Below are 13,108 nucleotides of genomic sequence, written 5' to 3' on the forward strand. Positions count from 1 at the left end.
TAATCAATTTAATGGAATAGTTCAAATTCAAATTAGTTTATTCATCAAATATGACATATTACAAAATATAACAGTGTTATGGATTACATGAATATTCTCCCTGCTTGGATGGATGATTTGTCCGAGTGCAGGGAGGAATTGTCTAATTTCAAGTATAATTTGGAATGATTTGAATTTGAACTGTACAGAATAACTAGAAAATAATTACAATTATAATACGAAAATCCTTACGGTTTACTAGACGTTCACAAATACGAATTGGCAAGATTCCAAGAGAGCAAGTTACCAAACTATATGACAATAGTGAAGCCTTCGACAATTGCACAAAAGAACAACTCATAAAAGGAGAGCAGATTCTTAACGCGCCCAATTTTTCTATCTTTAAATATGATGTCCATTATGCAACAGTATATCAGTGAATGAACAGAGTTTTTATAATTGTACAAATCATACCTTGTTATAGAGCTGTTTGAGGGAGTCAAGTCGAGCCGTATACATGGCTGGATCAGAAACACTTCCTTCTTCAACCAACTTTCTTCCTGTTTTGATGACATTCTCCACTTCTGACTTGATATCACTCAGCGTCTGGTAGAATCTCTGTAAAAAGCAATAGAGAATGAATAAAAAATTATAACGATAAATAGAATTAGATAATGGACTAATTAGATAATTAGACGATATAAACAGGTGCAAATCCAGAATGGATGAAAAATAACGATAACGAAAAAATAAGATTAAGATACTTAATTATACGCATATATAACTGTTTTATAAATTAGAAATGGAACCGTTTCGGGCTTTAGCCTGTGGTACTTTTCTGAAAGTTGTGGAATTCTGAATAATTGAATAAATCAACAACAGCTCGTAGAGATATTTAAACACATATTTTCACTGAGAAAATTCGATGTGGCAGTGATACCTCACGATTCAAAAACTTTTATTTATTTATTTAGTCATGTACAATTATTACACTTATATGAGAAGACTTGTGGATTGTGGAGAGGTTGTGCAGTGTGGATAGAAGATAGTGAAATAACAGTTCTACGCAATAGGAATGTAATATCTATGATGACATTGATTGGTGAGCAACAAAGTTTAGCTATTGCAAAGTAGACCTACAGTATTCTAAAATATGCTCAACGTTCTATAAGTGATCAATGCAAATCCAAATGTAATTCAAGTAACAGGTTCAAAGAAAAGTAACATAACGGAGTTTTTACTGACAACTCACATACTAGAAAAAATAAAATTAGTATCAGTAACAAACAGTTCGAATATTTATAAAATAGAATTATATTGCCCTTTGAAATTGATAAAATAATAGAATAATTTATATAACATAATATATAATACTTTATAATAGAATATTTTATAAATACAAGAAAGTAGCCCTTAATTCATACATTCTAAGAAGTTCGAATATTAATTAAGGCTGTATGATTATTGTTTACACAAGTGTTCGTAGATCTTCCAGGCGTTACAGCAACGATCTTCTGAGCAATGAAAAAATGTCATTACATCATTTCTGAGAGCATTAGAAAAAATCATTGAAGAAATACAATCAACTATTCTGAAGACGTCTGCAGTTAAATATCTATAGTAGTAGTAGTATACAACCCCATTGTTATAGCATAAATAGCTGACTATGCATTGTCTTCTTTATGTGTCTATCTGTAATTAATTATTTTCAGTTAGTTCTACTCAATCACTTGACGAGAGCACTCGGCTCCCGAAATTCTTTAATTCGGTATTTTCTGTAGTTGTAGTGTTAATAAAGTTTCAATTTTTAAAAACTCAGTCATGTCGTCCAATCACTTGACTTGCGACTGCAATAATATTGACATCAACTAGAAGAAAATTCTATGTGTGCTACTGGAAAAAATATGTGCCTCAGCAGAGATCCGACCCGGTACCTTCTGATTGCCGGTCAGGATATTGAAATATATTTATTTTCATTGGAAAATTAGATCCAGGTTTTTCAAATCATTTTTTTCCTTCAAGTTGACTGTTTATTATCTAATATGAGTAGATTGAACTGATAAACTATGATCAGTTTTCAAATAATTATTTATCAAACACTAATTATTGGATCAAACATTTTTCATTTATTAATACAAAGAAAAACAGATACAGAATATTATTGAATGAACGAACATAAAACTCTCAAGTAAGTTCAGTAAAATACTGTGAAAATAAATACATGTTATAATATATACTATATCGTGTTTAGTACCTACATTAATAAAAGTGATTATGAACAATAATTTGAGGAATAAGAGGAATAAGACTTTTATGTATTGCTGAATATGGAGAGATAAGATTGAATCTGTTACCTGAATGAGAATCATCTGCTCATGGAGTCTTGAAGCAGCCTCGTGCTTTCCAGCTTCTTCATAGCTTTGCACTTTCTGTTCCATTTCTTGTAAGGTCAGGTTTTGAGTTTCAAACTCTTCAACAAGTCTCTGTTTAAGAATAAGAAATAATTCTTAATTGAAAGTGATTCAAATTTTGTTCATATTGAAAGTGTAATATTGTAACACCGTGAATATACACAACATTTGAAAAAGTAGTAAACTAGTAGAGTAGCAGTAGTAGTAGTAAGTAAAGTAATAAATTTTTTACTTTATTAAAAGTAGTTCAAATTTTGATCATATTGAAAATAGTGTGACATTGGTACATCATGAATATACACAGCATTTGGAATAGATTCTATTAGAGGATTTGAATAATATATATTTTATTCCCAAGCAATTTACATGATGGAATACACAATAAATTACAATTGAATTTTAAAAAACACTTATCATCATTGGATGGTGACCAACAACAGGTCGAAACGATCGTCACTACCAATGTAAGTGAATTTTCACTCCATAAGTGTTTTTTTTTTAATTCAAGTTTAAATTTAATAGTGAAAAAGTATAGATATGCAATAGAGTAATAAATTACAATCAAGTAAGATTCATCAACTCAAGCTGAATACACCATCTTCTGCTATATTGAACAGCTTGGTGCAAGTCCAAACAAAGTTTATTAAAGTCAGTCAAACAAATACTGTGTTTTACATAGTTTATGTCTATGTAAAAACGATATGATTGAACCTAACAGGTTGAGATTTTTAATATTAATTTGATTTTTCAAATTCCTAGAACATGAACTGAGTGTCATCTACTTACTTCTAGAAGTTTTTGATATATCTCCATCAATTATATCAATTTATAGAATACCGTATGAATCGTTTGACATTGATTTTCAACGTGACTTAATTTTTCGACAAGTTATAAGGTCAAATAACCAACCCATGTAATGAAATATTGATAACCTCTATACATAATAATGCACAAGTTTGTAACCATGATCCTAGGGTTTGAATCAAATTGTCGAACATTAATATTCTTAAAATTTTCACACTTATTCAATATTATTGAAAAGAAGCGTCTGAGAATGAGAAACAGAACGAGGAACTTATCAAGCACGAATTTCATTCAGAATAATGAACTATTAAAGTAATGTCGTATGATAAGAAAAATAAATTATTGAAAACTAACAATTAAAGACGTTGTTTAGTACAAGAGCATACAAAAAATAATAGGACTAATATAAAAGTTGTATAGTTGGAACAGAACAGAATGTTCGGAAAACTCATTGTAATTTTTAAATTTGAATAAAATATTATAAGTAAAATATATTGGACATTTGAAAAAAAGTTCTACACAAAATGAGTCCATCTAACATCAATTTAAACTTATATAGATATTAAAAATGGAATTTTTTATTATGATACTGAATTTGAGGGCAATATTAAACCATTACACAATTAAAAAACAAAAAAAAATGGAATTTTTTGATAAAAATTCGTGCCATCTAGGTTCTGCTTGAAGAAGAAAAATAATAAAACCATAGTTAATGATAAAGCAATTAAAAAAAACAAGAAAAGTTTTGAAGAATAAGAAAGCAGGACCCTATTAAGGATAGTTTGATACTTTTCTTTGAAACCGACCGCATCAATTGAACAAGCAGTGATATAACAATTAAATATTATCAGAATAAATAATTCAACAATCAAAATGAACTATTTTTCCAAGAAGATTTATTCATTTTTTGTGAAGTAATAGATCTGACTTTTGGATTGATTGAATGTGAAATGAACATTGATATTTCGTTGAGGTATTGATGATGCTTATAATAATGTAAGTACCATAGTTATTGTATTATACAGCATTCCGAATTATCAATTTCGACATCTATTAATTTCAATTAGGAGAATGAATTCAAATGTTATACACTATTTGCAAGTACTAATACTACTCGTAAAATAGAGAATTTATTATGCAAATACAAAGATGGATACATGAATCAAAACAAAAAACGAACATTACTAAAAAACTACTTTACATAAATGTTACAGTAATATTACAACTGTAATATTATCACATAATATACATGAGTATTCCCACAAACATTAAAATCCTTCAAGCTTTCCAATTACTAAGGTATTCCACATTGCTTCTACATATTCTAATGTAAATCCTGTTTGATTAGAATGCTATGGTACGGTCAGTATCAATGAAAAGTAAAACAGTACTTGTCCTAGCTGCTTGTGACACTCAGGTAAGGCTACGTTTACTATGAATAATAATTTTAACATCACAAATTTACTAATCTGAAACATAGATATGCTTTCAATTAAATAGTAGACTTTGGGAGTGGAGTGAGATATGATTGACATTAATGGATGAATATGCTTGTTTTTCAGTGTGGATCATCAAAATTAAACATATATTCTCAATTGGATTGAATAGATTTAAATTAATTGAATAATAAACGTAGCCTTCACTTCTAAGCACGAGAGCATCACAAAGCAGCTAAAACAACAAAGCTTGACAAATAAAATAGAACAAAGAAGTGAGGAAGAAGAATTTAGCCAAGAAACCAATAGAAACAGAAATGTGATAAGAAACCCTTAGAATAGTGATGGAATAGGAAGAAGAGCGCGTGTATAGATGGTTCAGTCACGAGTAAAATGTCAGTTAGTGAAGAGGACGTCAGGTTGGCTGCACTGCAGTTATAATTAGTTCACCACAAGAAGAGCCCTAGTTTTTATTGTTCAAAATGGTTTACAATTGGCAGCCACGTTTTTTCTCGTGGTGAACTAACTATAAAGCAAAACAGAACGCAGTAATCAATCCCCTTCACATCTTTGCATTTTTAAGGTGACTGAAGCGTCTGTAACAGGCGTCAGATGACGTTGCTGACCTGAACATCGTCAGGCAAGTCGTCAGCTGTGAGGTCGTTGCTGATACGAGCCGTGAGTTGGGCGTCAACATCGTTCAGCCACTCCTGGAACTCGACAATGTGACCCTCCGACTGCTGAGCCTCCGCCATCGAAACCTCAAGCAATTCAGTGCGCGTTCTCGCCTACAAGTCACCACAACACTCAGCTTAAATAACTACTAACACCACAAACCAATGATTCAGGCAGCAGTGTCCCGTCTATCTTTCAATTGGATTTTTGAATATCCCCAATTCACTGCTAAGTTAGGAAATTGCATTTTAATACATATATACCCAACTTACTGCTGAACTTACAAAGTAGATTTTCAACACATATTATCCCCAACTTACTGCTGAACTTACAAAATTAATTTTCAATACATAAATCCCCAACTTTACTGCTGAACTAAGAAATTGTATTCTTAATACATAAATACCCAACTTACTGCTGAACTAACAAAATGGATTTTTAATACATATGTGTCCAACTCACTACTGAATTAAGAAATTGTACTCTTAGTGCATAAATACCTAACTCACTGCTGAACTAAGAAGTTGAATTTTCAATGCCTATAACTCCAACTTACTGCTAAACTAACATAGTGACAGCACCTAAATGTTTTTAGAGATCAATCATCCTTCCTATATTTTTTTAATTGTGTATTATATTTATATTTCAACATTTGGTATTCATTCATTTTTGAAATATTATTTTTAGAAGTTGACACATGAAAGGCTCGCATTGCACTAGGACATTACTCTTGGAATTTTTGTGACGTATCCTCCACTAAAGTCAGAGCATCATCTACACTTTGTAGAGAGGCAAGTAACTTGTATTTTGGTTAGTCTGAGGGGAGGAACTTTGTATTGAACCAAGTATCACTTACATACGTAATACTATTTGATACAAGCAATCCAATCACAAGCATGTGATAATACTTTCACAGTCTAATTAAATTGGTATCTGATAAGTATTCCACAGAAAGCAAATAGCGCCATACGCATCAAAATAATTAATAATTATTGACAAATGACGATGATAATCTATCAGAACTATTATTAGCAGTGTTTATTCATTTATTCAAAAGAGACAAAAACACATAATCATAAGATGATTAGAAATGGAAAAACAGGCTTATAGCCCTTACTTATTTGTTTCAAGGTTAATATTATTTATATTTGATCAGTTGTAAAAACAGCCAATAAAAGACTAATAGTAGACCATCTACAGAAGATGAGGAATTTATAAAAATCATTATATTGAAGATCTATTGTTCATAATTAGAAAAAAGGTAGTTCTCAAAAGCTCTGGGAATTGCCTTAAATAATATCATGACAATAAATTTGTTCTAGTTTAAACAATTTTATCTTTCCACCACTAGTTGACTATTTAAAAATGTATTGACTTGTATTTAGTTCTGAAATATTACTAGTGAATTGTAGTACCTAATAACGACAAGAGATCCTATGACATCAATGTCACCGTAAAATTTCGATGATGCGTTGAAAAACTCTTTTGATGAATCATTCTATTTGGAATTGGAGATTTCAGAAATATCCAAATCCAAGCCTTTCACAGAAACCCAGAATGTTTTGCCGGTACCCATGCTTCCCCTATCCCACTCATCACTATTAATTAAAACATTTAATACATTAATAAAATTTAACTTTACATAAAGATGACATGAGCACCATGGCCAAAGCATGGAGAGTGGACCCTTTCCCATGATGTTAGAATTCACCGGTAACATAAATGTGTTTGAGTAACATGAATGCCAAAATATGTTCTTAGCAAAATACACCTGGCATAAGTGTGTGTTAGCAACTTTGAAATAAATTGATGAGGATACCTGTTGACTAAGGACCGTCCATCTCGATGTGATTGATGTAACTTCGGTTTCAACTGATTGAGGCATGATATTGTCATCAATCAATGCCTTTCCAATCTCCTGTATTTTGGCGATCCTTGTTTCAGGGTGATTTCGTATGTAGTTTTCAAGATCCTGAAAGATAATAGAGGTTAAATTTAAAATACAATGTGAATACCTACAACTGGATTCAAATTACTCTAGTTTTTGATACGGTAGCGTTCATCTTGATCTCAGTTTGAAAAATAATTTTGAAATGTACCGTATGTAATAAGAATTCATAACTGATTAATTAAACCCAGAGCACATGAAAATGTTATTCTTGATCCGCCAATAATTGATCTATGCGACAAGAAGTATTTATTTCAAATTTAATTCCTTAAAAAAAATAAGAAACGTTTTTCAAATTCGTATTTGAATAAGAACTAACTAAACAGGAAAAGTCCATAGAGATAGAGACACAAATGCTGGAGAGATTGAAGATAAATGCTTATAATTAAAAAGGGGAAGTAGGGCCACATTATTTGAAATTCAAACAAAACTGTTTTGGATGGTGATTGTTGCGAAAGTTCTTTAATAACAACTTATTGGAAATGAAAACTTGTTTGAAGAAGGTTAGTATTCGTACACCACTGAATATTGCTGCTATCACACAGTCTTCATCAACACCCAAACATCATGAATAATAGTCTACTATTTTGTTACATTCAAATATTATGGTGATTGTGAAAAATGTAACAGGAGTATCCATTTATTTAAAAAATGAATATTGCAGATAATTATTTACTCACGTCCAGCTCCTCTGAAATTTCTTCAGCATCGGCAGCTGATTTCGGTGACTTCCTCAAACGTTTTTCCAATCTATCAAGCCAGTCCAATTCTTGGGCAACAAGAGCTAAAAAATACAAAAAAAGTTCTTGAAGAATGATGCATTAACAAATTGGTGAGTATTTAGCGGATGATGAGCTCTAGAGGTATTTAAATTACAAATTCCGAACTAACTACATTCCTACTAAACTAACTACTGTTACACAGTCACACAACTGAATAGTTTTCTGACACTATGTGATCGATGTGTTCTGTAGGATAGGAGAGGATCTTATTCTGGAACTGTAAAAATGTTTAGCAATTGTTTTGGTTCCTAATTGAAGACTTGAAGGAATCACATTAATTTTTCACATTTTGTATTATTTTCCAACATTTTTGGTGGGTGATGCCCTAATCTCAAATATTGTGAGAATATTGAATAATGAATTGCCAATTTCATATGTCGGATAATTTGACAATTATTTAAATATGGTACTGTATACTGTGTGCTATTTTCCAAATTTTTTAGGGGGTGATGCACTAATTTCAAATATTAGAATAGAATGACTGCCTTTATTTTTTTATTTTTCCTAGAGAGCAAAGTTAGGGCGCAGTCGAAATATTGTGAGAATTTTGAAAAATGAATTGTCAATCCTAATATTGTCTAATATTAATCAACAGTTATTTGAATACTGTACGGTTTACTGTTATGCAGATCTAGAATTAAATGGATGAGAAATGTATGAGAGTTAGAAGTTTGAGTGAACCGATAACTTCAAGAATTAAAAAATTATACATAAAATGAGAGACTGAAAGAATACATCAGTCAAAAAGTAATTTCCAACTAGAGTTTCTTACATGGGAAAAAGAAGAAGTTTTCAATCATCACAAATCACAATGATTGAATAAGGAATGCAAGAAAACAGGAGCGTGTTGGCTCAACCCTACACCTGATTCCAATACTCGCAGTACTCGAATTTTATGAATCAGAGAATACTGTTAATTTTTCATTTAAAAGATGTTAATAGTGAATCAATATGTATTTTTAAAAACTTAGTTCAAAACAATTTGGAAGTTGAACAAAAATTTTATTGGATTAAATAGTATTGAGAAACATTTATACTGTGTAATAATCAAAACTGATCACTACTTACCTTTGAATTCGCCATACTCATGAGATGCATCCTGGAGTATTTTGTATTTGTCTAACACCTTTTTAGTTACAGAATCCCATTTTGCAGAAAATTCTTTCATTTTCCCACTAAGTTCTTGGGACACACTTTCCGCATCTTTGATCAGGCCTTCATCTGCAACGATAAAATCATATCAGAAAAATAATTCTATGTTTTGTCATAAATGCGATGACAAATTGGAGGAACTGTTCAAGAAACAGTATACAGAGTTATGAGAAACTGTTTAAGAACTCCTATGTAGGAGAGTTTGAGAATTACATAGATCTATGAATATGACGTGAAGGAAGTATGTTGAATTTAAGATCAAAATTCAAAAAGAGAGACACAACTTAGACTCATTACATAACTCTAGATTCATTGATTTAACTATTACGGAATAAGAATCAATGCAATATGAAGAAGGTGTTTTTACATGGAAGTAAAGAAAATCTTAATAATAAATTTACAGGTACTCACATGAATTAACGACATCCTGGTAAGCTCCAGTTTTATTCTCCACGCTTTCCTTCAGGCTCTGAACCTTTCCTTTCAATTTGGAAAATTCATTAGATGTGGCAACATTTACTTCACATGAGGATATGTTTTCTTCCAGACTTACGAGCCAGTTTGTTAACTCTGTTATATTGTCAGCGATCTAGAAAAATCATTTTACACAATTAATATCTATGCATTTCTTATGAGTAAATGTTGAATTAAGGAAGAAATGTTGATTGAAAACTGAACACATTATCGTTATAATATTCATAACGTTATTTATTACATTCACTCACTTGAAAATTGCATTACCTATGTTGAAACATTTGTGAATGAAAGTTTTTTTGAAAAAGAGTGGGCCTACTTGGATTTTTAATTTCCTGATAAATAAGAGTAGCCCACACCAAAACGTTAATACTTAACATTCATTATTTTTATAAACTTTAATTTGTTATATTACATACTAGTAGGTAACCCGTGCTCCGCAAGTACCTAATTAAAAACTTGATCTACTGATATCTTGAAGAATTTTAAGTAGGCCTATAACCATCCTCGGTAGAGGAATCTATATGCAGAATTTCAAGTTAATCATTCCAGTGGTTCAGACGTGATGATGCGTCATTCGTGAACTTGCTATCCCGTACACGTAATAAGCCAATTCTTCCCTTTATCATATTATAGATTAATTTAAAATAATTTTTGAAAAATATTATTTTCTTTTCAATATTTCTTCATTGTTGATTTCGAGTACAACTCATTTCATACAAGTAACACGAGGATTAAAAAGTGTCAAAACTTACAAAATTAGGAAATTGCATTATTTAATCTTGTTTTGATTTCTATTCAAGCTTTATCGATGAAAAATGCCAGATTCTCAATGATATTCGTCAGATGTTATCTCAGTAACTAACTGATCAAAGACTCTTTTTATAAATGCAGTTTTCAGTCATCTTAATCTTGGTAACCAAGACTTTCGAGCAATTTTTCAACAACACTGTTGAACAGTACGAGATTGAGGGTGAAAACGTAGTGGAATGGCGAAGGTGAAGGGTAGATAGAAAGATAGTTCGATAGATAGAAATATTGTTATTTGCACTTTAAAACATGAAAAGTGGGCGAAGTTGAGGCAATAAGAGTTCGCTGACCCACAAAGGTAGCGAAGGAGGTAGCTGAGTGTTGGAACGTAATGCTTGTATCTAAATACCTCCGCTGAGCTCTATACATTTCAGACAGCACACTCAGATACCTTCTCTGCTAGCCTCTACCTTCGCCACTTTACTAGTTTTTGAGCGTAACACTATCATTAGCAGTATTCAGGGTAATAAGCAACATTCTGTGATTTTGTAAATACTCTCATTAGCTCTCTCAGTACTTCTCATAGAAAAGGAGATAATATCTTCAAGAAATATTCACAGACCAAATATAAAAATTTCCCCTCAATTCTGTACCTTCTTGTGTTTCTCCAGACACTTCTCCAGCTTCGATTTTCGCTCAGGGAGTCCGCATTCCAGCACATTTTTCAAATTCTTCTGGAGGACAACTTCCTGATCACGAAGGTGCTTTCCGAAATTGGAATCGACCTGTAGACTTGTGTCCAGCAAATCTTTCGTCACCCGGGCTACTTCCAAAACATTTTCCTTCACACTTTCTCCTTCTCCCAACAAATTCTGAAAAATACGAGATAAAACTGAAATGATACTTAATTTTCAAGTTTGGATTCAAAATATGAAAGACACAAATACATTAAACGCATCTCAACTCAAAATAACAAATTGAATATTTCCTAAAGACTGTTACAATACAATAATAATGATACACAAGCAATATTATACTCAAGGGAAATAAATTAATTAGTTTTAATTGATAAGAATAATATTCCATAGTACCCTTTTGTTTTTAAAACGAAACACTAGTTGTTGTGTTTTATATAAAAAAGGTTTCAAAATAAACGGGAACTATAAACAAATAAAGTAGCCCTATTGAAAACATTATTAGAAAATTAGTTTCAATTCTTCAGTAAAATTATTATTAATATAGTAACAATACTTACATTCACGTCATTCAATTCAGTTTCAATAACAGTTTTATCTCCTGATGGTATGGACATCTTTTGAAAATGAGGCTCCGCTTTCTTCAGCCATTGCTCAACCGATCTTACTTCTGCCATTATTTTTTCCAGGCGCTTAATATCTGTTAAACAGAAATTATATACATTTACAATAATAATGACGAAAGTTCCATTGTTTCACAAACTTATGTTTTAACTCACATTTTGGATGCATTACAGAGTACAGCAGTACAGTATTTTAAAGGTGAGTGTATCAGAGAGGAACATGGTACTATAATCCATACATTGTCATACATTTCTAAATTACTGACTTAATCACTCGTGGTGTAATTGATATAGAATTACATTTTCAAAGTAGGCCTAATATCATCATCATCAGGTTCGATTGGTACTTGAAAATGACAATTTGAATTTCACTTATGCTGGAAAGTCATTTACTAAGTCTATTAAAGTGGACTAAAACATTGAACAGATATTGATCTAGAGTAGAAATAGAGCGAAGCTAGAATAGTTTGTAGAAGAGTTATACAACTTTTCTACAAAAAGTTTAATCTTCATTAACATTGATTTCGTTTAATTACAAAAACCAATACTTACAAATAAACTGATCCATCTAATGATAATTATTAATAGATAAATTGAATATTTTAATTGTTTTCCCATTGATAGATATTTTCCGATCCACTCACCAGCCTGCAGTTTTGCATGGCGCTCTTCTAGAATCACTGGAATATCGCTCCATCTGGTGTTCAAATCTTGAAGTTCTTCTCTCAAATGCTCGCTTGGATTGGCTTCGAGCAATTGCTGGCCAGAGGTGTTCACAAAGTTGAAGTCTGGCAGCATCTTTTCTATCGATTGCTCCAATTCCTATAATGAAAACATAATACAGAATGTGAATGCTTACTTTTAACGACATCTTACTCATGAATATGTTATCCAGTTGAATTTGAAAAACAAACAATTATTATACATTCGTATGTAGCACGAAATGTGATATTTACACTTTCGTAATGCTATGACTAAAAAAATTGAATTTGAAGGGAATTCCGTTCAATTGTAATAAATACACTAGAAAATAACATGGCTGAGTATCATTATAATATATAATGTGTAGTCTAACAGATTAATTAATAATGAATCACATCCAACCACAATAAAAAAAGTCAATTATGAATATATTTTTGAACATTAATCAGCTATTACAATCGGTAAAGTGTGCAACTGAGCTTAGTAAAGCTAGTGAGCTTTTATATCAAGTGAGGAAGTAGTGAGCATAGTTTTTCCATTGAAAGCTTCTTTGGAAAAAATCAGCAGCAGTCTACTAGGTCAAATATAACAATCATAGTGAGCATGGATTGAAGTATACCAAAGAAGAGAAACGAAACTATTCAAGCAGCTTGAATGTCTAGGAATAACTCAATTAT

At 31.3% G+C, this 13,108-nt stretch overlaps 1 protein-coding gene across 1 annotated transcript in view; it reads right to left on the reverse strand.

The window, feature by feature from the left end:
* The window catches only part of LOC111057041 (dystrophin, isoforms A/C/F/G/H), a 608,133-nt gene that overhangs the window by 543,019 nt on the left and 52,006 nt on the right, over nt 1-13,108 (reverse strand). The window contains exons 19-28 of the mRNA XM_039431878.1: nt 12,374-12,551; nt 11,667-11,806; nt 11,065-11,283; nt 9,599-9,776; nt 9,104-9,256; nt 7,934-8,037; nt 7,125-7,277; nt 5,257-5,418; nt 2,334-2,462; nt 454-597 (exon numbers count right to left, since the gene is read on the reverse strand). Coding sequence (XP_039287812.1) covers nt 454-597; nt 2,334-2,462; nt 5,257-5,418; nt 7,125-7,277; nt 7,934-8,037; nt 9,104-9,256; nt 9,599-9,776; nt 11,065-11,283; nt 11,667-11,806; nt 12,374-12,551 — 1,560 coding nt within the window. The remainder of the gene's footprint in view (nt 1-453; nt 598-2,333; nt 2,463-5,256; nt 5,419-7,124; nt 7,278-7,933; nt 8,038-9,103; nt 9,257-9,598; nt 9,777-11,064; nt 11,284-11,666; nt 11,807-12,373; nt 12,552-13,108) is intronic.

This window comes from Nilaparvata lugens, chromosome 7 (assembly GCF_014356525.2).
Source record: "Nilaparvata lugens isolate BPH chromosome 7, ASM1435652v1, whole genome shotgun sequence".
Lineage (NCBI taxonomy): Eukaryota > Metazoa > Arthropoda > Insecta > Hemiptera > Delphacidae > Nilaparvata > Nilaparvata lugens.